Here is a 27,500-nt window from a genome sequence, read left to right as displayed (position 1 = left end):
TTTATTGTGAAAGGACAGGAAGTCCTCTGTCTGGTCTGTTGTGATGTCATTGTACAGTGTGTTGTGTTCAGGTGCTGGTTGTTCACCTGGTAAATGTCGCCGCTGTCGTTCTGGACGTTGCACCATTTCCCGATGGGTTCAGGAATCACATCCCAATCGTCTGACGCTCCCTGAAGGAGACGCACGAAGGTGGACTTACCTGCAGCTGAGAGACAGACGGGTAGAGAGAGAGAGAGACAGACGGGTAGAGAGAGAGAGAGACAGACGGGTAGAGAGAGAGACAGACGGGTAGAGAGAGAGAGAGACAGACGGGTAGAGAGAGAGAGACAGACGGGTAGAGAGAGAGACAGACGGGTAGAGAGAGAGACAGACGGGTAGAGAGAGAGACAGACGGGTAGAGAGAGAGAGACAGACGGGTAGAGAGAGACAGACGGGTAGAGAGAGAGACAGACGGGTAGAGAGAGAGAGACAGACGGGTAGAGAGAGAGAGACAGACGGGTAGAGAGAGAGACAGACGGGTAGAGAGAGAGACAGACGGGTAGAGAGAGAGACAGACGGGTAGAGAGAGAGAGACAGACGGGTAGAGAGAGAGAGAGACAGACGGGTAGAGGAGAGAGAGACAGACGGGTAGAGAGAGAGAGACAGACGGGTAGAGAGAGAGAGACAGACGGGTAGAGAGAGAGACAGACGGGTAGAGAGAGAGACAGACGGGTAGAGAGAGAGACAGACGGGTAGAGAGAGAGACAGACGGGTAGAGAGAGAGACAGACGGGTAGAGAGAGAGACAGACGGGTAGAGAGAGAGACAGACGGGTAGAGAGAGAGACAGACGGGTAGAGAGAGAGAGACAGACGGGTAGAGAGAGAGAGAGACAGACGGGTAGAGAGAGAGAGAGACAGACGGGTAGAGAGAGAGAGAGACAGACGGGTAGAGAGAGAGACAGACGGGTAGAGAGAGAGACAGACGGGTAGAGAGAGAGAGACAGAAGACGGGTAGAGAGAGAGAGACAGACGGTAGAGAGAGAGAGACAGACGGGTAGAGAGAGAGAGAGACAGACGGGTAGAGAGAGAGAGACAGAGGGTAGAGAGAGAGAGAGACAGACGGGTAGAGAGAGAGAGAGACAGACGGGTAGAGAGAGAGAGAGACAGACGGGTAGAGAGAGAGACAGACGGGTAGAGAGAGAGACAGACGGGTAGAGAGAGAGAGACAGACGGGTAGAGAGAGAAGAGACAGACGGGTAGAGAGAGAGACAGACGGGTAGAGAGAGAGACAGACGGGTAGAGAGAGAGAGACAGACGGGTAGAGAGAGAGAGACAGACGGGTAGAGAGAGAGACAGACGGGTAGAGAGAGAGACAGACGGTAGAGAGAGAGAGACAGACGGGTAGAGAGAGAGACAGACGGGTAGAGAGAGAGAGACAGACGGGTAGAGAGAGAGAGAGACAGACGGGTAGAGAGAGAGAGAGACAGACGGGTAGAGAGAGAGAGACAGACGGGTAGAGAGAGAGAGACAGACGGGTAGAGAGAGAGAGACAGAGGGAGAGAGAGAGAGAGACAGACGGGTAGAGAGAGAGACAGACGGGTAGAGAGAGAGAGAGACAGACGGGTAGAGAGAGAGAGACAGACGGGTAGAGAGAGAGACAGACGGGGTAGAGAGAGAGAGACAGACGGGTAGAGAGAGAGAGAGACAGACGGGTAGAGAGAGAGACAGACGGGTAGAGAGAGAGACAGACGGGTAGAGAGAGAGAGAGACAGACGGGTAGAGAGAGAGAGACAGACGGGTAGAGAGAGAGAGACAGACGGGTAGGAGAGAGAGAGACAGACGGGTAGAGAGAGAGACAGACGGGTAGAGAGAGAGAGACAGACGGGTAGAGAGAGAGAGACAGACGGTAGAGAGAGAGACAGACGGGTAGAGAGAGAGAGACAGACGGGTAGAGAGAGAGAGACAGACGGGTAGAGAGAGAGACAGACGGGTAGAGAGAGAGAGACAGACGGGTAGAGAGAGAGAGACAGACGGGTAGAGAGAGAGACAGACGGGTAGAGAGAGAGACAGACGGGTAGAGAGAGAGAGACAGACGGGTAGAGAGAGAGAGACAGACGGGTAGAGAGAGAGACAGACGGGTAGAGAGAGAGAGACAGACGGGTAGAGAGAGAGAGAGAACGGGAGGAGAGAGACAGACGGGTAGAAGAGAGAGACAGACGGGTAGAGAGAGAGAGAGACAGACGGGTAGAGAGAGAGAGACAGACGGGTAGAGAGAGAGAGAAGACGGGTAGAGAGAGAGAGACAGACGGGTAGAGAGAGAGAGACAGACGGGTAGAGAGAGAGACAGACGGGTAGAGAGAGAGAGACAGACGGGTAGAGAGAGAGAAGACAGACGGGTAGAGAGAGAGACAGACGGTAGAGAGAGAGACAGACGGGTAGAGAGAGAGAGACAGACGGGTAGAGAGAGAGAGACAGACGGGTAGAGAGAGAGAGACAGACGGGTAGAGAGAGAGAGACAGACGGGTAGAGAGAGAGAGACAGACGGGTAGAGAGAGAGAGACAGACGGGTAGAGAGAGAGAGAGACAACGGGTAGAGAGAGAGAGACAGACGGGTAGAGAGAGAGAGACAGACGGGTAGAGAGAGAGAGACAGACGGGTAGAGAGAGAGAGACAGACGGGTAGAGAGAGAGAGACAGACGGGTAGAGAGAGAGAGACAGACGGGTAGAGAGAGAGAGACAGACGGGTAGAGAGAGAGAGACAGACGGGTAGAGAGAGAGAGACAGACGGGTAGAGAGAGAGAGACAGACGGGTAGAGAGAGAGAGACAGACGGGTAGAGAGAGAGACAGACGGGTAGAGAGAGAGAGACAGACGGGTAGAGAGAGAGACAGACGGGTAGAGAGAGAGAGACAGACGGGTAGAGAGAGAGAGACAGACGGGTAGAGAGAGAGACAGACGGGTAGAGAGAGAGAGACAGACGGGTAGAGAGAGAGAGACAGACGGGTAGAGAGAGAGACAGACGGGTAGAGAGAGAGAGACAGACGGGTAGAGAGAGAGAGACAGACGGGTAGAGAGAGAGACAGACGGGTAGAGAGAGAGAGACAGACGGGTAGAGAGAGAGAGACAGACGGGTAGAGAGAGAGAAGAGAGAGAGACAGACGGGTAGAGAGAGAGAGACAGACGGGTAGAGAGAGAGACAGACGGGTAGAGAGAGAGAGACAGACGGGTAGAGAGAGAGAGACAGACGGGTAGAGAGAGAGACAGACGGGTAGAGAGAGAGAGACAGACGGGTAGAGAGAGAGAGACAGACGGGTAGAGAGAGAGACAGACGGGTAGAGAGAGAGAGACAGACGGGTAGAGAGAGAGAGACAGACGGGTAGAGAGAGAGAGACAGACGGGTAGAGAGAGAGAGACAGACGGGTAGAGAGAGAGACAGACGGGTAGAGAGAGAGAGACAGACGGGTAGAGAGAGAGAGACAGACGGGTAGAGAGAGAGAGACAGACGGGTAGAGAGAGAGAGACAGACGGGTAGAGAGAGAGAGACAGACGGGTAGAGAGAGAGAGACAGACGGGTAGAGAGAGAGACAGACGGGTAGAGAGAGAGAGACAGACGGGTAGAGAGAGAGAGACAGACGGGTAGAGAGAGAGACAGACGGGTAGAGAGAGAGAGACAGACGGGTAGAGAGAGAGAGACAGACGGGTAGAGAGAGAGACAGACGGGTAGAGAGAGAGAGACAGACGGGTAGAGAGAGAGAGACAGACGGGTAGAGAGAGAGACAGACGGGTAGAGAGAGAGAGACAGACGGGTAGAGAGAGAGAGACAGACGGGTAGATAGAGAGAGAGAGACAGACGGGTAGAGAGAGAGACAGACGGGTAGAGAGAGAGAGACAGACGGGTAGAGAGAGAGACAGACGGGTAGAGAGAGAGAGACAGACGGGTAGAGAGAGAGAGACAGACGGGTAGAGAGAGAGACAGACGGGTAGAGAGAGAGAGACAGACGGGTAGAGAGAGAGAGACAGACGGGTAGAGAGAGAGACAGACGGGTAGAGAGAGAGAGACAGACGGGTAGAGAGAGAGAGACAGACGGGTAGAGAGAGAGACAGACGGGTAGAGAGAGAGAGACAGACGGGTAGAGAGAGAGAGACAGACGGGTAGAGAGAGAGACAGACGGGTAGAGAGAGAGAGACAGACGGGTAGAGAGAGAGAGACAGACGGGTAGAGAGAGAGACAGACGGGTAGAGAGAGAGAGACAGACGGGTAGAGAGAGAGAGACAGACGGGTAGAGAGAGAGAGACAGACGGGTAGAGAGAGAGACAGACGGGTAGAGAGAGAGAGACAGACGGGTAGAGAGAGAGACAGACGGGTAGAGAGAGAGAGACAGACGGGTAGAGAGAGAGAGACAGACGGGTAGAGAGAGAGACAGACGGGTAGAGAGAGAGAGACAGACGGGTAGAGAGAGAGAGACAGACGGGTAGAGAGAGAGACAGACGGGTAGAGAGAGAGAGACAGACGGGTAGAGAGAGAGAGACAGACGGGTAGAGAGAGAGAGACAGACGGGTAGAGAGAGAGACAGACGGGTAGAGAGAGAGACAGACGGGTAGAGAGAGAGACAGACGGGTAGAGAGAGAGAGACAGACGGGTAGAGAGAGAGAGACAGACGGGTAGAGAGAGAGACAGACGGGTAGAGAGAGAGAGACAGACGGGTAGAGAGAGAGAGAGACGGGTAGAGAGAGAGAGACAGACGGGCAAAAGTATCAGTATATATAAAGTAAAATATATATATAAATAAATATAAATATATATACTGAGTATGTATATGTATATATAGATATATATATACATATATAAAGTACTCATCATGAGTACTTTATATATACATGTATATATAAAGTACTGCATCATGAGTACTTTATATATACATGTATATATAAAGTACTCATGATGAGTACTTTATATATACATGTATATATAAAGTACTCATCATGAGTACTTTATATATACATGTATATATAAAGTACTCATCATGAGTACTTTATATATACATGTATATATAAAGTACTCATGATGCAGTACTTTTACTTTGAAAGGCTTCAGATGATACTTTAACATCAGTGATCAGAGGATCAATAGAGAACTGATCCTTTAACTACTACAACTGATTATTGATTATTAATAAAACCGTTTATCTTTCATTTGGCGCCAATCAGCTCCGTCAACATAACCGATCATCAGGGACTCGGTGTCCACCGGGAGAACGGCCCGTTAACCGGGTTTAACCGCTGACTCACCGCTCATCTCAGCGGTGAGTCAGCGGTGAGCCACAGAGCGGTCCAGAACTCACCGCTGACTCACCGCTCATCTCAGCGGTGAGCCACAGAGCGATCCAGAACTCACCGCTCATCTCAGCGGTGAGTCAGCGGTGAGCCACAGAGCGATCCAGAACTCACCGATGTTTCCCTCGATGGAGATCTTCTTCTTCTTCTCTCTGCTGGCGGGAACCCGGAGAGCTCTCTTAGGAGGAGTCGCCATGTTGTTAACCGACTTCTTCTTCTTTGTTTGTTTGTTTGTTTGTTTACTCCACACGGCGGGAAACTGACTGACCGACCACGAGCTGCCGGCCGCGCACAGCGGAAACATGACGCATTTCCGTTTCTGGGGGCGGGACTAAACGGAGCAGAGATAGGTTGTTGTAACTAAACTGAGAAGATGTCTCACTCTGCTCCTGTTTCTATAGTTTAATAAAGATGTCTCACTCTGCTCCTGTTTCCAGAGTTTAATAAAGATGTCTCACTCTGCTCCTGTTTCTATAGTTTAATAAAGATGTCTCACTCTGCTCCTGTTTCCAGAGTTTAATAAAGATGTCTCACTCTGCTCCTGTTTCTATAGTTTAATAAAGATGTCTCACTCTGCTCCTGTTTTCAGTTTAATAAAGATGTCTCACTCTGCTCCTGTTTCTATAGTTTAATAAAGATGTCTCACTCTGCTCCTGTTTCCAGAGTTTAATAAAGATGTCTCACTCTGCTCCTGTTTTCAGTTTAATAAAGAGGTCTCACTCTGCTCCTGTTTTCAGTTTAATAAAGAGGTCTCACTCTGCTCCTGTTTTCAGTTTAATAAAGATGTCTCACTCTGCTCCTGTTTCCAGTTTAATAAAGAGGTCTCACTCTGCTCCTGTTTCCAGTTTAATAAAGATGTCTCACTCTGCTCCTGTTTCCAGAGTTTAATAAAGAGGTCTCACTCTGCTCCTGTTTCCAGTTTAATAAAGAGGTCTCACTCTGCTCCTGTTTCCAGAGTTTAATAAAGAGGTCTCACTCTGCTCCTGTTTTCAGTTTAATAAAGAGGTCTCACTCTGCTCCTGTTTCCAGAGTTTAATAAAGAGGTCTCACTCTGCTCCTGTTTCCAGAGTTTAATAAAGAGGTCTCACTCTGCTCCTGTTTTCAGTTTAATAAAGAGGTCTCACTCTGCTCCTGTTTTCAGAGTTTAATAAAGAGGTCTCACTCTGCTCCTGTTTCCAGTTTAATAAAGATGTCTCACTCTGCTCCTGTTTCCAGAGTTTAATAAAGAGGTCTCACTCTGCTCCTGTTTTCAGTTTAATAAAGAGGTCTCACTCTGCTCCTGTTTTCAGAGTTTAATAAAGAGGTCTCACTCTGCTCCTGTTTCCAGAGTTTAATAGAGGTCTCACTCTGCTCCTGTTTCCAGAGTTTAATAAAGAGGTCTCACTCTGCTCCTGTTTTCAGTTTAATAAAGAGGTCTCACTCTGCTCCTGTTTTCAGTTTAATAAAGATGTCTCACTCTGCTCCTGTTTTCAGTTTAATAAAGATGTCTCACTCTGCTCCTGTTTCCAGTTTAATAAAGATGTCTCACTCTGCTCCTGTTTCCAGAGTTTAATAAAGAGGTCTCACTCTGCTCCTGTTTTCAGTTTAATAAAGAGGTCTCACTCTGCTCCTGTTTCCAGAGTTTAATAAAGATGTCTCACTCTGCTCCTGTTTCTATAGTTTAATAAAGATGTCTCACTCTGCTCCTGTTTCCAGAGTTTAATAAAGATGTCTCACTCTGCTCCTGTTTCTATAGTTTAATAAAGAGGTCTCACTCTGCTCCTGTTTTCAGTTTAATAAAGATGTCTCACTCTGCTCCTGTTTCTATAGTTTAATAAAGATGTCTCACTCTGCTCCTGTTTCTATAGTTTAATAAAGATGTCTCACTCTGCTCCTGTTTTCAGTTTAATAAAGATGTCTCACTCTGCTCCTGTTTCTATAGTTTAATAAAGATGTCTCACTCTGCTCCTGTTTCCAGAGTTTAATAAAGATGTCTCACTCTGCTCCTGTTTTCAGTTTAATAAAGAGGTCTCACTCTGCTCCTGTTTTCAGTTTAATAAAGAGGTCTCACTCTGCTCCTGTTTTCAGTTTAATAAAGATGTCTCACTCTGCTCCTGTTTCCAGTTTAATAAAGAGGTCTCACTCTGCTCCTGTTTCCAGTTTAATAAAGATGTCTCACTCTGCTCCTGTTTCCAGAGTTTAATAAAGAGGTCTCACTCTGCTCCTGTTTCCAGTTTAATAAAGAGGTCTCACTCTGCTCCTGTTTCCAGAGTTTAATAAAGAGGTCTCACTCTGCTCCTGTTTTCAGTTTAATAAAGAGGTCTCACTCTGCTCCTGTTTCCAGAGTTTAATAAAGAGGTCTCACTCTGCTCCTGTTTCCAGAGTTTAATAAAGAGGTCTCACTCTGCTCCTGTTTTCAGTTTAATAAAGAGGTCTCACTCTGCTCCTGTTTTCAGAGTTTAATAAAGAGGTCTCACTCTGCTCCTGTTTCCAGTTTAATAAAGATGTCTCACTCTGCTCCTGTTTCCAGAGTTTAATAAAGAGGTCTCACTCTGCTCCTGTTTTCAGTTTAATAAAGAGGTCTCACTCTGCTCCTGTTTTCAGAGTTTAATAAAGAGGTCTCACTCTGCTCCTGTTTCCAGAGTTTAATAGAGGTCTCACTCTGCTCCTGTTTCCAGAGTTTAATAAAGAGGTCTCACTCTGCTCCTGTTTTCAGTTTAATAAAGAGGTCTCACTCTGCTCCTGTTTTCAGTTTAATAAAGATGTCTCACTCTGCTCCTGTTTTCAGTTTAATAAAGATGTCTCACTCTGCTCCTGTTTCCAGTTTAATAAAGATGTCTCACTCTGCTCCTGTTTCCAGAGTTTAATAAAGAGGTCTCACTCTGCTCCTGTTTTCAGTTTAATAAAGAGGTCTCACTCTGCTCCTGTTTCCAGAGTTTAATAAAGATGTCTCACTCTGCTCCTGTTTCCAGTTTAATAAAGAGGTCTCACTCTGCTCCTGTTTCCAGTTTAATAAAGAGGTCTCACTCTGCTCCTGTTTCCAGAGTTTAATAAAGAGGTCTCACTCTGCTCCTGTTTCCAGAGTTTAATAAAGATGTCTCACTCTGCTCCTGTTTCCAGAGTTTAATAAAGATGTCTCACTCTGCTCCTGTTTTCAGTTTAATAAAGAGGTCTCACTCTGCTCCTGTTTCCAGAGTTTAATAAAGATGTCTCACTCTGCTCCTGTTTCCAGAGTTTAATAAAGATGTCTCACTCTGCTCCTGTTTCCAGAGTTTAATAAAGATGTCTCTGTTTGTAGTGACACAAACACAGAAAACAGACTGAAGGTTCAACATTTTAATATGAACAACTAGTAAACAGTTACTGACATAAACGTGTGTGTGTTATTGATGAGGTGTGTTATTGATTATTGATGAGGTCATCAGTGAGCTCTTCTGGACAGCAGCATCTCTCTGATGTTGTCTTCAGCTTCTTTCACGCTGCGTTCAAGGTACACCTTCTTTTGCTGGAAATAACACAAACACAGTGAGACCAGTGACACACACTGCAGGAGAACACACATTATATTATATATATATATATATAAATATATAATAGTCATTCAATTATAAAAACATTTGATAGTTTATGCGACTATCGTCGCAAATAAAATATATAAAAACATGTATATTTTCCCTTTTTTATCTCAATGTGTAGTTATTGTACATGTCAGTGTGTATCTCAGTGTGTAGTCAGTGTGTAGTCAGTGTGTGTATTTGTACCTCGAGCTCTTTGATCTTCTCGTCAGCTGTTTTCTGTTTGTCCGTCAGCTGATTATTGATCTCCTCCTTCGACTGCAGAATGAACCTGAAAAACACCAACAGAGTGACGGGTCTTGTCTTTTGTTCTAACATCAATCAGATCATCAATAACAGAACTGATCAGCTGTGATCAATAACTAACACACCACCAGTGACGGTGTAACCTGTCCAGGTGAACAAAGATCCCCATCGTCAGGGAGACTCACATGCGTCCGACTCCCTCGTAGAGTCGCGTGTTGTCTGACAGCGTGGCGATCTCCGAGTGCGTCAGCTTAGCGTGTTTCTGAACCCGAGTCAGCTGATCGATCTGCAGGTCGGCGAGCTTCGCCTTCTGCTGCGTGTCGATCATCTTCACCTGCAGCTCCGAGAAGGCCTACAAGAGAGAGGTATCACTCTGATGGAAAACACCTGGACAACCTTCATCTACAGTTCCTAGAAGGCCTACAAGAGAGAGGTATCACTCTGATGGAAAACACCTGAACAACCTTCATCTACAGTTCCTAGAAGGCCTACAAGAGAGAGGTATCACTCCGATGGAAAACACCTGAACAACCTTCATCTACAGTTCCTAGAAGGCCTACAAGAGAGAGGTATCACTCCGATGGAAAACACCTGAACAACCTTCATCTACAGCTCCTATAAGGCCTACAAGAGAGAGGTATCACTCTGATGGAAAACACCTGGACAACCTTCATCTACAGCTCATATAAGGCCTACAAGAGAGAGGTATCACTCTGATGGAAAACACCTGGACAACCTTCATCTACAGCTCCTATAAGGCCTACAAGAGAGAGGTATCACTCTGATGGAAAACACCTGGACAACCTTCATCTACAGTTCCTAGAAGGCCTACAAGAGAGAGGTGTCACTCTGATGGAAAACACCTGAACAACCTTCATCTACAGCTCCTATAAGGCCTACAAGAGAGAGGTGTCACTCTGATGGAAAACACCTGGACAACCTTCATCTACAGCTCCTATAAGGCCTACAAGAGAGAGGTGTCACTCTGATGGAAAACACCTGGACAACCTTCATCTACAGCTCCTATAAGGCCTACAAGAGAGAGGTATCACTCTGATGGAAAACACCTGGACAACCTTCATCTACAGCTCCTATAAGGCCTACAAGAGAGAGGTATCACTCTGATGGAAAACACCTGGACAACCTTCATCTACAGCTCCTATAAGGTCTACAAGAGAGAGGTATCACTCTGATGGAAAACACCTGGACAACCTTCATCTACAGCTCCTATAAGGTCTACAAGAGAGAGGTATCACTCTGATGGAAAACACCTGGACAACCTTCACCTACAGTTCCTAGAAGGCCTACAAGAGAGAGGTATCACTCTGATGGAAAACACCTGAACAACCTTCACCTACAGCTCCTATAAGGCCTACAAGAGAGAGGTATCACTCTGATGGAAAACACCTGGACAACCTTCATCTACAGCTCCTAGAAGGCCTACAAGAGAGAGGTATCACTCTGATGGAAAACACCTGAACAACCTTCATCTACAGCTCCTATAAGGCCTACAAGAGAGAGGTGTCACTCTGATGGAAAACACCTGGACAACCTTCATCTACAGCTCCTATAAGGCCTACAAGAGAGAGGTGTCACTCTGATGGAAAACACCTGGACAACCTTCATCTACAGCTCCTATAAGGCCTACAAGAGAGAGGTATCACTCTGATGGAAAACACCTGGACAACCTTCATCTACAGCTCCTATAAGGCCTACAAGAGAGAGGTGTCACTCTGATGGAAAACACCTGGACAACCTTCATCTACAGCTCCTATAAGGCCTACAAGAGAGAGGTGTCACTCTGATGGAAAACACCTGAACGACCTTCATCTACAGCTCCTATAAGGCCTACAAGAGAGAGGTATCACTCTGATGGAAAACACCTGAACGACCTTCATCTACAGCTCCTATAAGGCCTACAAGAGAGAGGTATCACTCTGATGGAAAACACCTGGACAACCTTCATCTACAGCTCCTATAAGGCCTACAAGAGAGAGGTATCACTCTGATGGAAAACACCTGAACGACCTTCATCTACAGCTCCTATAAGGCCTACAAGAGAGAGGTATCACTCTGATGGAAAACACCTGGACAACCTTCACCTACAGTTCCTATAAGGCCTACAAGAGAGAGGTGTCACTCTGATGGAAAACACCTGGACAACCTTCATCTACAGCTCCTATAAGGCCTACAAGAGAGAGGTATCACTCTGATGGAAAACACCTGGACAACCTTCATCTACAGCTCCTATAAGGCCTACAAGAGAGAGGTGTCACTCTGATGGAAAACACCTGGACAACCTTCATCTACAGCTCCTATAAGGCCTACAAGAGAGAGGTGTCACTCTGATGGAAAACACCTGAACGAATATGTACCAAGTGTAAAAGAGAAATGACATTCAGGATGGAAGAGGCTGTATTGATGTTTGCATTTAATCATTATGTATGATATTAATCTAATATTGTCTAAAGGCTTCTACATTGATGTTTAATCTAAATAATGTTGATCGTGTGAATGAAGGATGAATCAATGAGTGTGATTGGTTATTGATTATGAGCTCATTCAGAGATGCTGTTGGTAGTTGTAGTTTTCTTGGTGAATAAATAACATAACATCCCAACATGTTCACATCAGAACCTATAAACTATATATATTATATATTATATTATAGATCCCTCCTGGTCTCTCAGTATAATAGAACATAGTTAATGTTGTGTTTGTGTTTAGCGCGGTTAGCTGCTCGTGCTAACGGTTAGCTGCTCGTGCTAACGGTTAGCTGCTCGTGCTAACGGTTAGCTGCTCGTGCTAACGGTTAGCTGCTCGTGCTAACGGTTAGCTGCTCGTGCTAACTGATGCATGCTGATAAACACACGTGCTCTCCGTGTCCTGCGGCTCCTCGCTGGACACGGAGAGCACGTGACAGACACCAGGTAGCCCTCGCCCCGCAGGTAGCAGCAGGTAGCAGCTGTCTGCTCTCAGTATCAGGTAATAATCAGTTACCTTCTTCAGCTCCAGATCGATGGGCACAGACATCTTCACCACTCAGCCACAGCACGCACTGCGCATGCGCAGCAGCTCCTCCTTCTTCTTCTTCTGTGGTGTTTATGGTTGGTTGGTTGGTAAACCAGCTTAAAGGTGCATTACCTCCACCTGCTGGACTACTGGAGGCTGGAGCAGGAGACTGCAGGAAGAAATAAATAATAAATAATAATAATAAAATAAATAAACAAAAATAATAAAATAAAATTAATAATTATTATTGATAATTATACTACTAATAATTCAATTGTCTCCATTATTCCCGTGCCTTTAAGTAATGAATTATTAGATTGTGTTCTAGCAGATTGTAATATTCCCATCATCTACTCCTGATAGACATTCCCCTCTTTCTTCGTCATATTTGTTGCCCTCTATAAGAACATGCTGGACAGTTTCTGGTTTATTACAGAGTGTGTATAGTCCAGTTGGGTGTTTGCTCTGTTCTCTGGAGGGTTTGGTTTAATCCTGTTTGTCCTATTCTCAGACGGGTGATGACCATCTCTTCCTTTGAGGCTCCTGCTCTGTATTCCACCAGCTCCTACATGTGTCTGAATACTGGACAGATGTGCATGTGCGAGCTCCTTCTTCTTCTTCTTCTTTACGGCAGCTTGTATCCATCTTTATTGGTGCGTTACCGCCACCTCCTGCTCTGCTATACTATAGTATAACTACTATAGTATAAAGTATACTATATATAGTATAAAGTTATACTATAGTAGTTATACTATAGTATAACTTTATACTATATATAGTATACTTTATACTATAGTAGTTATACTATAGTATAACTACTATAGTATACTTTATACTAGTATATATAGCTTTATAGTATAGTTATAGTATAGTATATATAGCTTTATAGTATAGTTATAGTATAGTATATATAGCTTTATAGTATAGTTATAGTATAGTATATATAGCTTTATAGTATAGTTATAGTTATAGTATATATAGCTTTATAGTATAGTTATAGTATAGTATATATAGCTTTATAGTATAGTTATAGTTATAGTATATATAGCTTTATAGTATAGTTATAGTATAGTATATATAGCTTTATAGTATAGTTATAGTTATAGTATATATAGCTTTATAGTATAGTTATAGTATAGTATATATAGCTTTATAGTATAGTTATAGTTATAGTATATATAGCTTTATAGTATAGTTATAGTATAGTATATATAGCTTTATAGTATAGTTATAGTATAGTATATATAGCTTTATAGTATAGTTATAGTATATATAGCTTTATAGTATAGTTATAGTATATATAGCTTTATAGTATAGTTATAGTATAGTATATATAGCTTTATAGTATAGTTATAGTTATAGTATATATAGCTTTATAGTATAGTTATAGTTATAGTATATATAGCTTTATAGTATAGTATATATAGCTTTATAGTATAGTTATAGTATATATAGCTTTATAGTATAGTTATAGTATAGTATATATAGCTTTATAGTATAGTTATAGTATAGTATATATAGGATTCAAACCAACTTTATTTAAACAGCTTAAATACAACACAACCATCAACTGATCTTTATTATTTTGATCCTGTAGGAATGATGTCACATCATCACCGTTGAAGGTGACATCATCACCGTTGCGGGTGACATCATCACTGTTGCAGGTGACATCATCACCGTTGAAGGTGACATCACCGTTGCGGGTGACATCATCACTGTTGCAGGTGACATCATCACCGTTGAAGGTGACATCATCACCGTTGCGGGTGACATCACCACCGTTGTAGGTGACATCATCACCGTTGCGGCTGATGTCATCACAGTTGTAGGTGACATCATCCCCGCTGTGGGTGATGTCATCTGTTGTTGTTGTTCTGGATGAAGTTGATGGAGTAGGAGCCGGTGTCGGTGTCCTGGTTCACCTGGAAGTTGTTGGTTGAAAGTCCGAACGGTCTCAGGACCAGGTTCCCCAGGTCCTTCAGTTTACCTGCAGCAGGGGTCAGAGGTCAGAGGTCAGAGGTGTTTCAGGTCATAGTTAGATGAACTGGAGGAGAGATTCACTGGAGATCAGTGACGAGTCACTTTAGAATCATCTATCAGAGAAGAGGCAGCTCTCCACATGAGGAACATGAATTTATCATTTATTTATTATTCGATTTATCTGGTCGGCTTTAATTAGTGCCGGGTGGAACCGAACCGAACCGAACCGAACCGAACCGAACCGAACCGAACCGAACCAGACTGAAGAGAAAAGGAACCAAAAGGATCAGTAACTGTGATGGTGTGTTCAGGTGCAGTACGTACTCATCATCTCCTCCTTCAACTTCTCATTCCTCTCCTGAATCTGCTGAGGCAACCTCTGAGAGACAGACAGGTAGAGACAGACAGGTAGAGAGAGAGAGAGAGAGAGACAGGTAGAGACAGACAGGTAGAGACAGAGACAGGTAGAGAGAGACAGGTAGAGAGAGAGAGACAGGTAGAGACAGACAGGTAGGTAGAGAGAGACAGGTAGAGACAGACAGGTAGAGAGAGAGAGAGAGAGACAGACAGACAGGTAGAGAGAGACAGACAGGTAGAGACAGAGAGACAGGTAGAGAGAGAGAGACAGGTAGAGAGAGAGACAGGTAGAGACAGACAGGTAGAGAGAGACAGACAGGTAGAGACAGAGACAGGTAGAGACAGAGACAGGTAGAGAGAGACAGGTAGAGAGAGAGACAGGTAGAGAGAGAGACAGGTAGAGAGAGAGAGACAGGTAGAGAGAGAGAGAGAGAGAGACAGACAGACAGGTAGAGAGAGAGACAGGTTACAGTCAGCACTGAGTTTCTGCTTCAGAGTGAAACATTTTAAAAAGTTGATGTTAGATGATTTATTATACTTTTATTTGGGGATGTAAACAGGAAGTATACTGTTGCCATGGAGACAGTTAGATGTATTTTCATCCTGTATTAGTTCACACGCAGAACTCACCATGCAGGCCTGTCTGGTACTGGTCTGGTTCAGGTCAGTGAACTCACCATGCAGGCCTGTCTGGTACTGGTCTGGTTCAGGTCAGTGAACTCACCATGCAGGCCTGTCTGGCGTTGGTCTGGTTCGGGTCCAGCTCCAGAACCTTCTTGTAGTCCTCCAGAGCCTCGTCCAGCTTCTCCGTCTGCTCGTGAAGCTCCGCCCTCCTCAGCCACGCCCGCACATAGTCTGGATTCAGCTCTGTCGCTATGGCAACCACAGGCAACCAATCAATACAGAGATCAATCAGTGACCCTGTTGTTCAGGTAAAGAGTGATGTCATCACTCACCTCTGGTGCAGTCTGAGATCGCCTTCTCCTTCACATCCTGACAGGGAGAGAGGGACTCCGTTAGCATGTTGGTAGCCTCTCCGTTATCATGCTGTTATCATGTAGTTATCATGCTGTTATCATGTAGTTATCATGTTGTTATCATGTAGTTATCATGTAGTTATCATGTAGTTATCATGTAGTTATCATGTAGTTATCATGTAGTTATCATGTTGTTATCATGTAGTTATCATGTTGTTATCATGTAGTTATCATGCTGTTATCATGTTGTTATCATGTAGTTATCATGCTGTTATCATGTAGTTATCATGTTGTTATCATGTAGTTATCATGTAGTTATCATGTAGTTATCATGTAGTTATCATGTTGTTATCATGTAGTTATCATGTTGTTATCATGTTGTTATCATGTAGTTATCATGCTGTTATCATGTAGTTATCATGTTGTTATCATGTAGTTATCATGTTGTTATCATGTAGTTATCATGTAGTTATCATGCTGTTATCATGCTGTTATCATGTAGTTATCATGTAGTTATCATGTTGTTATCATGTAGTTATCATGTTGTTATCATGTAGTTATCATGCTGTTATCATGTTGTTATCATGTAGTTATCATGTAGTTATCATGCTGTTATCATGCTGTTATCATGCAGTTATCATGTAGTTATCATGTAGTTATCATGCTGTTATCATGCAGTTATCATGTAGTTATCATGTAGTTATCATGTAGTTATCATGCTGTTATCATGCTGTTATCATGCAGTTATCATGTAGTTATCATGTAGTTATCATGTAGTTATCATGTTGTTATCATGCTGTTATCATGCTGTTATCATGTAGTTATCATGTAGTTATCATGTTGTTATCATGTAGTTATCATGTTGTTATCATGTTGTCATCATGCTGTTATCATGTTGTTATCATGCTGTTATCATGTAGTTATCATGTTGTCATCATGTAGTCATCATGTAGTTATCATGTAGTTATCATGTTGTTATCATGTAGTTATCATGTTGTCATCATGCTGTTATCATGTTGTCATCATGCTGTCATCATGTAGTTATCATGTAGTTATCATGCTGTTATCATGTAGTTATCATGTTGTCATCATGTAGTTATCATGTTGTTATCATGTTGTCATCATGCTGTTATCATGTTGTCATCATGCTGTCATCATGTAGTTATCATGTAGTTATCATGCTGTTATCATGTAGTTATCATGTTGTCATCATGTAGTTATCATGTAGTTATCATGTAGTAATCATGTTGTCATCATGCTGTTATCATGTAGTTATCATGTAGTTATCATGCTGTTATCATGTAGTTATCATGTTGTCATCATGTAGTTATCATGTTGTTATCATGTAGTTATCATGTAGTTATCATGTTGTTATCATGTAGTTATCATGTTGTCATCATGCTGTTATCATGTTGTCATCATGCTGTCATCATGTAGTTATCATGTAGTTATCATGCTGTTATCATGTAGTTATCATGCTGTTATCATGTAGTTATCATGTTGTCATCATGTAGTTATCATGTAGTTATCATGTTGTTATCATGTAGTTATCATGCTGTTATCATGCTGTTATCATGTAGTTATCATGTAGTTATCATGTAGTTATCATGTTGTTATCATGTAGTTATCATGCTGTTATCATGTAGTTATCATGTTGTCATCATGCTGTTATCATGTAGTTATGTTGTCATCATGTAGTTATCATGTAGTTATCATGTAGTTATCATGCTGTTATCATGTAGTTATGTTGTCATCATGTTGTTATCATGTAGTTATCATGTTGTTATGTAGTTATCATGCTGTTATCATGTAGTTATCATGTTGTTATGTAGTTATCATGTAGTTATCATGCTGTTATCATGTAGTTATCATGTAGTTATCATGCTGTTATCATGTAGTTATCATGCTGTTATCATGTTGTCATCATGTAGTTATCATGCTGTTATCATGTAGTTATCATGTAGTTATCATGCTGTTATCATGTTGTTATCATGTAGTTATCATGCTGTTATCATGTAGTTATCATGTAGTTATCATGTTGTCATCATGTAGTTATCATGCTGTTATCATGTAGTTATCATGTAGTTATCATGTTGTCATCATGTAGTTATCATGTTGTTATCATGTAGTTATCATGCTGTTATCATGTAGTTATCATGTAGTTATCATGTTGTCATCATGTAGTTATCATGTTGTTATCATGTAGTTATCATGTTATCATGTAGTTATCATGTTGTCATCATGTAGTTATCATGCTGTTATCATGTAGTTATCATGTTATCATGTAGTTATCATGTTGTTATCATGTAGTTATCATGCTGTTATCATGTAGTTATCATGTAGTTATCATGCTGTTATCATGTAGTTATCATGTTGTTATCATGTAGTTATCATGCTGTTATCATGTAGTTATCATGTTGTTATCATGTAGTTATCATGTTGTTATCATGTAGTTATGTCATCATGTAGTCATCATGCTGTTATCATGTTGTCATCATGTTATCATGTTGTCATCATGCTGTTATCATGTTGTCATCATGCTGTTATCATGTAGTTATCATGTTGTTATCATGTAGTTATCATGTTGTTATCATGTAGTTATCATGTCATCATGTAGTCATCATGCTGTTATCATGTTGTCATCATGTTATCATGTTGTCATCATGCTGTTATCATGTTGTCATCATGCTGTTATCATGTAGTTATCATGTTGTCATCATGCTGTTATCATGCTGTTATGTAGTTATCATGTCATCATGTAGTCATCATGCTGTTATCATGCTGTTATCATGCTGTTATCATGTCATCATGCTGTTATCATGCTGTTATCATGTTGTCATCATGTTGTCATCATGCTGTTATCATGTAGTTATCATGTAGTTATCATGTCATCATGTAGTCATCATGCTGTCATCATGCTGTTATCATGTTGTTATCATGTTGTCATCATGTTGTCATCATGCTGTTATCATGTTGTTGTCATCATGCTGTTATCATGTTGTCATCATGTTGTTATCATGTTGTTATCATGTTGTTAGCCACAGTGTTGACAGCCTGCCAGTTAGCATGTAGTTAGCGTGTTGCTGGTTACCAGGTGCAGTCTTGCAGCAGCTCTGTTGGAGAACAGCACGGCTCTCTCTCGGCTGAAACAGACCGGACATAAAACCAACGCCTCCGTGTAGCTCCGCTCCGCATCTAACCAGTCTGCAGGAAGACAGGTTCATACTGGTTCATACAGGTTCATACCGGTTCATACAGGTTCATACAGGTTCATACAGGTTCATACTGGTTCATACTGGTTCATACAGGTTCATACCGGTTCATACACTGGACAATGTGATGATGATGATGATGATGATGTCACTCACCTCCAGCTTTAAACTGGCTGTTGCCTTTCTCCTTCAGAGTTAAACTTTGCTGCCGTCGACCCTGAAACAGAACAGAAGGTTTAAATATCTGTGATTTACAGCATCACACCCGACACCTGAACGCCTCTTTCTACACCTCAAAGTAAAGCTGACTGAGAGCTTCATAACCTCTCAGTTAGCATGCTGTTAGCCTCAGTTAGCATGCTGTTAGCCTCAGTTAGCATGCTGTTAGCTTCAGTTAGCATGTTGTTAGCCTCAGTTAGCATGCTGTTAGCCTCAGTTAGCATGCTGTTAGCTTCAGTTAGCCTGCTGTTAGCCTCAGTTAGCATGCTGTTAGCCTCAGTTAGCATGCTGTTAGCCTCAGTTAGCATGCTGTTAGCCTCAGTTAGCATGCTGTTAGCTTCAGTTAGCCTGCTGTTAGCCTCAGTTAGCATGCTGTTAGCCTCAGTTAGCATGTTGTTAGCCTCAGTTAGCATGCTGTTAGCCTCAGTTAGCATGCTGTTAGCCTCAGTTAGCATGTTGTTAGCCTCAGTTAGCATGCTGTTAGCCTCAGTTAGCATGCTGTTAGCCTCAGTTAGCATGTTGTTAGCCTCAGTTAGCATGCTGTTAGCCTCAGTTAGCATGCTGTTAGCCTCAGTGTTGATAACCTCTCAGTTCGTAATCACCTCTTTCTCCTCCTCTGTCAGCTCCTTCTCCACCTCCCTCAGGTAGTCATCATCAAACTCCACCTCCAGGCTGTTCTCCTCCTTCATCTCTGAGTCGGAGTCCTCCAGCAACCTGTCTCCCTGCTCCTCCTCCTCCAGCAACCTGTCTCCCTGCTCCTCCTCCTCCAGCAACCTGTCTCCCTGCTCCTCCTTCAGCCTGTCTCCCTGCTCCTCCTCCTCCAGCAACCTGTCTCCCTGCTCCTCCTTCAGCCTGTCTCCCTGCTCCTCCTTCAGCCTGTCTCCCTGCTCCTCCTTCAGCCTGTCTCCCTGCTCCTCCTTCAGCCTGTCTCCCTGCTCCTCCTTCAGCCTGTCTCCCTGCTCCTCCTTCAGCCTGTCTCCCTGCTCCTCCTCCTCCAGCAACCTGTCTCCCTGCTCCTCCTCCTCCAGCAACCTGTCTCCCTGCTCCTCCTTCAGCCTGTCTCCCTGCTCCTCCTTCAGCCTGTCTCCCTGCTCCTCCTTCAGCCTGTCTCCCTGCTCCTCCTTCAGCCTGTCTCCCTGCTCCTCCTTCAGCCTGTCTCCCTGCTCCTCCTTCAGCCTGTCTCCCTGCTCCTCCTTCAGCCTGTCTCCCTGCTCCTCGTTCAGTCCTCCTTGTCCTCCCTGTCTCTCTGTGATGTCTCTTCTGTGAGTCAGTCTGTCAGTTGTAATGTGAAAGTCCTCCAGTCCTCCTGCCTCCTGCTGGGCCTCCTCCTCCTCCTCCTCCTGTCCTCCTCTTGGGCCTGGAGGCTCCAGGGTCTCCTGGCAGTCGTAGAAGTCCTCCTCCTGCTCCTTCTCCTCCTGCTCTCTGGGCTTTCCAGCTCCTTGGCTGCTCATGTTGAAGCTCTGTGACACAAAATAAACCCCAGATACATCATTTATATGATAAGTGTGTATATATATATACACTTATCATTCAAACACGTTAAAACTGACTTTGTTTAACTTTCATGTTCTATTAACTCCGTTTGTTTTATAACATCAATGTTCATCAAACTTCACTGGATACAAAACTCCACTGAGAGTTTTACTACATTTAGCTTGAAACATCTCAAAATCATTTGTACAGATAAATACTATCAATACACACTGCAGTATAGTACACACTGTAGTATAGTACACACTGTAGTACAGTACACACTGTAGTACAGTACACACTGTAGTATAGTACACACTGTAGTACAGTACACACTGTAGTATAGTACACACTGTAGTATAGTACACACTGCAGTATAGTACACACTGTAGTATAGTACACACTGTAGTACAGTACACACTGTAGTATAGTACACACTGTAGTACAGTACACACTGTAGTATAGTACACACTGTAGTACAGTACACACTGCAGTACAGTACACACTGCAGTATAGTACACACTGTAGTACAGTACACACTGTAGTACAGTACACTGCAGTATAGTACACACTGCAGTACAGTACACACTGCAGTACAGTACACACTGCAGTATAGTACACACTGTAGTATAGTACACACTGCAGTACAGTACACACTGCAGTACAGTACACACTGTAGTACAGTACACACTGTAGTACAGTACACACTGCAGTACAGTACACACTGTAGTACAGTACACACTGTAGTACAGTACACACTGCAGTATAGTACACACTGCAGTACAGTACACACTGCAGTATAGTACACACTGCAGTACAGTACACACTGTAGTATAGTACACACTGTAGTACAGTACACACTGCAGTACAGTACACACTGCAGTACAGTACACACTGTAGTATAGTACACACTGCAGTATAGTACTGTGTACTGCAGTGTGTAGTGATTATTGTGAGGAGTGATGTGTGTTTCTGGTGAAACACTGAATGAAGTTTTAAAATGTAAAATAGAGGATTGTAAATGAACACAGTCACTACCTGTTCCTGTTCTTTAAGACTCTTCCGTTTCTCTGGTTGTTTCAGCTCCAGGATGTCCCGCTGCGCTCCAGCCAGCTGACTGAGGACACTGAGGACACTGATGGAGACTGATGGACAGGCTGTCAGGAAGACTTCAGGCTGTTTATCCTCTGAGACTCTGAGCTAACACACAGCTAAGTGCTAAGCTAACAGCTAACTGCTAACAGCTAAGTGCTAAGCTAACAGTTAAGCTAACAGCTGTAGTCGTGTTGTCAACCACCTGCTACGTCACAGGTCAGTGTGATGACGTCACGGTGACGGTTGACAGAGAGGTTGAATAACAGAAACCCTTCTTATCTACCTGCTGGAGGCTAACACACCTGATGTGATGCTAACACCTGCTAGCCTGCCGACGACTCACGATGACATCACTTCCGGGACGATGACGCGCTTCTTCTTCTTCTACTTCGGTATTTTCAGTCTGGTGCGGCTCATTTCCGCTTCCGGCTGAGACTGTTTATAACAACTCTTTTATTCTTTATTGCAATGCAATGCAATAAAACACAATAAAACACAATAAAACACAATAAAACACAATAAAACACAATAAAACACAATAAAACACAATAAAATACAATAAAACACAATAAAATACAATAAAATACAATAAAATAAAAGCTTTATCTGAAATTTTAATTAATGAAAATCAACACAATATAAGACACAATACATTATTACACACTTTATTTAATTTCATAATATTACAATAATATGCAAGAGATTTAAAACATAATTAATATAATTAACAGCAAGATTTCAGTAAACTCAACATCTGATGCTCATCTTAATATTCAGAAAATAAAACACATCATAATACTCCTCAAAAGTATACATATGTATTCATAATATTTATACTATGTAAACATATATTATATCATATTATTATAAAAAGACTTAATCCAACAAAGTTACAACAGAGTATCTACAGTTTTAATCATTTACATGAAGAATATCTTCTAATCAATACGTTTCTTTATCAATGAGTTCTGATTTAAATTCATTATTATGTTCTCATCAAAATTATTAATAACTGAAAAACTAGCAGGAAGAAGAGGAGGAGGAGGAGGAGGAGGAGGAGGAGGAGGAGGAGGAGGAGGAGGAGGAAGAAGAGGAGGAAGTGGAGGAAGAAGAGAGGAAGAGGAGGAGGAAGAAGAGGAGGAAGTGGAGGAGGAGGAGGAGGAAGAAGAGAGGAAGAGGAGGAGGAAGAAGAGGAGGAGGACGAGGAGGAGGGTTAGCAGGAGGAAGAGGAGGGGGAGGAAGAAGAGAGGAAGAGGAGGAGGAGGAGGAGGAAGTGGAGGAGGAGGAGGAGGAGGAAGAAGAAGAGGAGGAGGTGGATTAACAGCAGGAGGAAGAGGGTTAGCAGGAGGAAGAAGAGGAGGAGGTGGATTAACAGCAGGAGGAAGAGGAGGAGGAGGAGGGTTAGCAGGAGGAAGAGGAGGAGGAGGAGGAAGAAGAAGAGAGGAAGAGAAGGAAGAGGAGGAAGAAGAGGAGGAGGAGGATTAGCAGCAGGAGGAGGAGGAGGAGGAGGAGGAGGAGAGGAGGGTTAGCAGGAGGAAGAGGAGGAAGAAGAGGAGGAGGAAGAGGAGGAAGGGGAGGTGGATTAGCAGCAGGAGGAAGAGGAGGAGGAGGAGCGTCTGGTCTGGGCGATCCAGGAGGTGAAGGCAGAGACTCGGGCGTAGACTCCAGGTCTCTCAGGACGACCACAGCCGACCCCAAATGATGTCACACCTGTCAGGGACCAATCAGAACACATGGTTCCCTCAGACCTCATGACCTCACAGAGAGCAGCACGACTGTGTGTGTGTGTGTGTGTGTGAGACTGACCAATCAGAGTCCAGTGTCCGTCGTCCAGACAGATCATTGGACCTCCGGAGTCGCCCTAAAAAAAAACATGTTCAAACTTTATTAACAAAAAACAATAAACATGATGTCAACAACAGGAAGTGAGTCCAGCTGAGTCCAGGTGAGTCCAGCTGAGTCCAGCTGAGTCCAGGTGAGTCCAGGTTGAGTCTAGGTGAGTCTAGGTGATTCTAGGTGAGTCTAGGTGAGTCCAGGTGAGTCCAGCTGAGTCCAGGTGAATCCAGGTGAGTCTAGGTGAGTCCAGGTGAGTCCAGGTTGAGTCTAGGTGAGTCTAGGTGATTCTAGGTGAGTCTAGGTGAGTCCAGGTGAGTCCAGCTGAGTCCAGGTGAATCCAGGTGAGTCTAGGTGAGTCCAGGTGAGTCCTGGTGAGTCTAGGTGAGTCCAGGTGAGTGCAGGTGGGCAGTTACCTTACAGGAGTCGACCCCTCCCTCCGGGTATCCGGCACACAGCATGCTGGAGGTGATGGTGTACTCAGGTAACTGAAGCTGACACTGATCCTGAACCAGCAGAGGAACCTGGGCCTCCTGGAGAACATCAGGGAGAGAACCTGACAGAGACGGGGTAGTATAGTATAGTATAGTATAGTATAGTATAGGATAGGATAGTATATATAGTATACAGTATATAGTATAGCATAGTATAGTATAGTATATATAGTATAGTATATATATTATATAGTATACAGTATATAGTATAGCATAGTATAGTATAGTATATATAGTATAGTATAGTATATATAGTGTAGTATAGCACAGTATAGTATATATAGTATAGTATATATAGTGTAGTATAGCATAGTATAGTATATATAGTGTAGTATAGCATAGTATAGTATAGTATATATAGTATAGTATAGTATATATAGTATAGTATAGCATATATAGTATAGTATAGTATATATAGTATAGTATAGTATAGTATAGTATATATATTATATAGTATGCAGTATATACTATAGTATAGTAGTAGTAGTAGTAGAGTACCCTGCTCAGCCTCTTGTCCCCATCCAGCGATCAAACATCTGGTTCCAGCTGTGAAGTCCTGACCTTCAGCAGGTAAACACAGCGGCTGGATGAAGTCTGGAAAACACACATCTGTTCACATCCACCTCCACTCCTTTCACTCTCACTGCTTTATTCATTTATAATCTAGATCTTATAAAAAAGAGTTCAAATAACCCGATATGACGACGACGATTTCTGTTTCTGTTTTGAACATCAACAAATATTTTACAACAAACCCTCATTATTATAATTATAATTATTATGATTATTAATATTAATATTACTAATATTATTCATATTATTCATATTATACATATTATTGTGATCATTGATCTGTAGAATTTGAGTATTCATAGATTCTAGTAGTATTCAAGATTTTGTGTTCATAAACTCTTCCGTACCCAAACTGCATGCAGATGACACAATGATTTATACTTCATAAATTCACTCAGCGTATCACCCACGTGTTGCTACTGATTCTGGATAATGTTGATGTTGTGTATAATAACACTACCAAGTCTTTAAATGTTATTTACAATCGTATGTACAATTTGAAATATAAATACTCATCATTGTAACACCAGGCTCTAAATTTACTGTCTTCAAATACTGAAACAAACTTTCATTGGTTCATTACTACAAACTATTGGTTTTAAAGCCTCTTAGAATTAAATAATTTATAGATTAAATCTATAATATCTATGAATTAATCAAAACTAGCCTTTTTTCTTTTCTTTTTTTTTAAATCAGTTGTTTTAATGTTAATTTTTAGAATCATGTCATAATGATTTAGTTGTTCCCTGTGTATGTTTTTCGTGAACTAGTTGAATAAATGAGCAGGTGAGATGTTTGTGTCTGACGTGTGTCGTTACTGACGGGTGAAGTTGATTGGCTGCTGCAGATGCATCATGGCGATGTCGGCCTGTTTGGTCTGTCTGTTGTACCGTCTGTTGATGACGATGCGATCGACTCGTCGGGTCTGAACGTCCACAGAGTTTATGTCACTTTGAGAGTGAAGACCCAAAACGGCCGACCACCACTGAAGGTGGATGTTCTTCCTGTGGAGCAGTAAATAAATAAATATATATATACTATACATACTATATTTACTATTTCATGGTTTGTGAGGTATTATTTGTGTTCTCTCACCCGTAGACACAATGTGCCGCGGTAAGCAGCCAGTCTCTGCCAATCAGTGAAGCTCCACACACATGACGCCCCCTCCACTGCAGAGATACTATCCATGGCCACGCCCCCTTAACGGCGTTAACCCCGCCCACTACTCTGACCTCACCTGACAGGTAACAACAAACACAAACTACAGTCAGACTGAAAAAAAACAACAGGATCCGATCAACAGGAGGTTGGATTCAAACTGAAAACAGAAATCACTCTTTTACCTTCACCAGGTGTCCTCTCGTCTGATTGGTCGGTCTCTCTTGTGTCGTTAGTCACCTGTCGAGCACCACAAGCTAAAACACACAGAGTCAATTCTCACATATGCAACAGTTAATTAAAATTACTAATGAACAAATTAACGAGTACAGGTGTGTTTTGTGTTAACGAGTACAGGTGTGTGTTGTGTTAACAGTCAGTGTTAACGAGTACAGGTGTGTGTCAGTGTTAACGAGTACAGGTGTGTGTTGTCAGTGTTAACGAGTACAGGTGTGTGTTGTCAGTGTTAACAAGTACAAGTGTGTTGTCAGTGTTAACGAGTACAGGTGTGTGTTGTGTTAACGAGTACAGGTGTGTGTTGTGTTAACGAGTACAGGTGTGTGCTGTGTTAACGAGTACAGGTGTGTGCTGTGTTAACGAGTACAGGTGTGTGCTGTGTTAACGAGTACAGGTGTGTGTTGTGTTAACGAGTACAGGTGTGTGCTGTGTTAACGAGTACAGGTGTGTGCTGTGTTAACGAGTACAGGTGTGTGCTGTGTTAACGAGTACAGGTGTGTGTTGTGTTAACGAGTACAGGTGTGTGCTGTGTTAACGAGTACAGGTGTGTGCTGTGTTAACGAGTACAGGTGTGTGTTGTGTTAACGAGTACAGGTGTGCGTTGTGTTAACGAGTACAGATGTGTGTGTCAGTGTTAACGAGTACAGGTTTGTGTCAGTGTTAACGAGTAAAGGTGTGTGTTGTGTTAACGAGTACAGGTGTGTGTTGTGTTAACGAGTACAGATGTGTGTTGTGTTAACGAGTACAGATGTGTGTCAGTGTTAACGAGTACAGGTGTGTGTTGTGTTAACGAGTACAGGTGTGTGTTGTGTTAACGAGTACAGATGTGTGTCAGTGTTAACGAGTACAGGTTTGTGTCAGTGTTAACGAGTAAAGGTGTGTGTTGTGTTAACGAGTACAGGTGTGTGTTGTGTTAACGAGTACAGATGTGTGTTGTGTTAACGAGTACAGATGTGTGTCAGTGTTAACGAGTACAGGTGTGTGTTGTGTTAACGAGTACAGGTGTGTGTTGTGTTAACGAGTACAGATGTGTGTCAGTGTTAACGAGTACAGGTTTGTGTCAGTGTTAACGAGTAAAGGTGTGTGTTGTGTTAACGAGTACAGGTATGTGTTGTGTTAACGAGTACAGGTGTGTGTTGTGTTAACGGGTACAGGTGTGTGTTGTGTTAACGAGTACAGGTGTGTGTTGTGTTAACGAGTACAGGTGTGTGTTGGACTCACGTTGGTTGTCACAGTTCAGAGAAATCACTTTCTCACTGCTGCAGGTTTCACTGTAAAAACACAAACATTAATCATCTTCATTATGTGACTCTCGGCTAAACTCACGTCTTCTGACTCGTTCTACTTCTGCTTCAGTTCCTGGTTCTGGTTCTGGTTGTAATCTTTGCTTAGGTCTGGTTCCGGCTCTGGTTCTAGTTCTAGTTCTGGTCCTGGTCTTCTACTCCTGACTCTGAGCCTCAGGGATCCATTATCGTCTGGTTATAATTCTAGTTCTGGTTTGAGTTCAGCTCTAGTTCTAGTTCTAGTTATAACTTGGTTCTGGTTCAGGTTCAGGTTCAGGTTCTGGTCTTCAGTACCTGACACTGGTCTCCAGGGTTCCGTTGCTGGTGACTGTGATGGTTGTAAACGGTGAATCTTGTGGCAGAGCCGGCAGCAGTGTGGCCTCCCCCGACCTGCAGAGAGTCCAGGACAGAAACCAGATCTGAGTCTGCATATGAAACTCCTTAATTTAGTCCACCTGCAACAACAGGTGAGAGTTACCTGA

At 43.1% G+C, this 27,500-nt stretch overlaps 4 protein-coding genes across 5 annotated transcripts in view; all 4 read right to left on the bottom strand.

Annotated features, from left to right (window-relative positions):
• LOC141753003 (deoxycytidine kinase 2-like) overlaps positions 1-5,623 on the bottom strand; it is a 15,164-nt gene extending 9,541 nt beyond the window's left edge. The window contains exons 1-2 of the mRNA XM_074611305.1: positions 5,427-5,623; positions 87-205 (exon numbers count right to left, since the gene is read on the bottom strand). Of these exons, the coding sequence (XP_074467406.1) occupies positions 87-205; positions 5,427-5,616 (309 nt within the window). The 5' untranslated portion in view covers positions 5,617-5,623. The remainder of the gene's footprint in view (positions 1-86; positions 206-5,426) is intronic.
• A 2,989-nt stretch (positions 5,624-8,612) lies between these two features.
• pfdn1 (prefoldin subunit 1) lies at positions 8,613-12,279 on the bottom strand. Its single transcript, XM_074611217.1, has 4 exons — positions 12,113-12,279; positions 9,298-9,464; positions 9,053-9,137; positions 8,613-8,796 (listed from the first exon to the last, which is right to left on the bottom strand). Exons 1-4 carry the CDS (start codon positions 12,143-12,145, stop codon positions 8,713-8,715), a joined length of 369 nt encoding a protein of 122 aa, XP_074467318.1. The 5' UTR covers positions 12,146-12,279; the 3' UTR covers positions 8,613-8,712.
• Positions 12,280-13,800: 1,521 nt separating this feature from the next.
• ttc1 (tetratricopeptide repeat domain 1) lies at positions 13,801-21,826 on the bottom strand. Of its 2 annotated transcripts, none has more exons than XM_074610996.1 (8): positions 21,381-21,822; positions 19,475-20,332; positions 18,810-18,870; positions 18,533-18,645; positions 15,421-15,457; positions 15,189-15,337; positions 14,432-14,486; positions 13,801-14,114 (listed from the first exon to the last, which is right to left on the bottom strand). In XM_074610996.1, exons 2-8 carry the CDS (start codon positions 20,321-20,323, stop codon positions 13,984-13,986), a joined length of 1,395 nt encoding a protein of 464 aa, XP_074467097.1. In that variant the 5' UTR covers positions 20,324-20,332; positions 21,381-21,822; the 3' UTR covers positions 13,801-13,983. The 2 variants fall into 2 exon arrangements, 1 of the variants encoding a protein (XP_074467097.1); XR_012590341.1 differs by having other exon boundaries at positions 14,029-14,114; positions 15,095-15,337; positions 21,381-21,826.
• Positions 21,827-22,088: 262 nt separating this feature from the next.
• The window catches only part of LOC141752535 (enteropeptidase-like), a 26,933-nt gene continuing 21,521 nt past the window's right edge, over positions 22,089-27,500 (bottom strand). Inside the window, exons 23-31 of the mRNA XM_074610546.1 lie at positions 27,313-27,408; positions 26,957-27,006; positions 25,684-25,755; positions 25,433-25,577; positions 25,160-25,341; positions 24,263-24,358; positions 23,687-23,826; positions 23,244-23,298; positions 22,089-23,147 (exon numbers count right to left, since the gene is read on the bottom strand). Of these exons, the coding sequence (XP_074466647.1) occupies positions 23,020-23,147; positions 23,244-23,298; positions 23,687-23,826; positions 24,263-24,358; positions 25,160-25,341; positions 25,433-25,577; positions 25,684-25,755; positions 26,957-27,006; positions 27,313-27,408 (964 nt within the window). The 3' untranslated portion in view covers positions 22,089-23,019. The remainder of the gene's footprint in view (positions 23,148-23,243; positions 23,299-23,686; positions 23,827-24,262; positions 24,359-25,159; positions 25,342-25,432; positions 25,578-25,683; positions 25,756-26,956; positions 27,007-27,312; positions 27,409-27,500) is intronic.

This window comes from Sebastes fasciatus, chromosome 16, assembly GCF_043250625.1.
Source record: "Sebastes fasciatus isolate fSebFas1 chromosome 16, fSebFas1.pri, whole genome shotgun sequence".
Lineage (NCBI taxonomy): Eukaryota > Metazoa > Chordata > Actinopteri > Perciformes > Sebastidae > Sebastes > Sebastes fasciatus.
The sequence above is the reverse complement of the archived record's forward strand: the minus strand, read 5'-3'. Positions and strand labels throughout refer to the sequence as shown.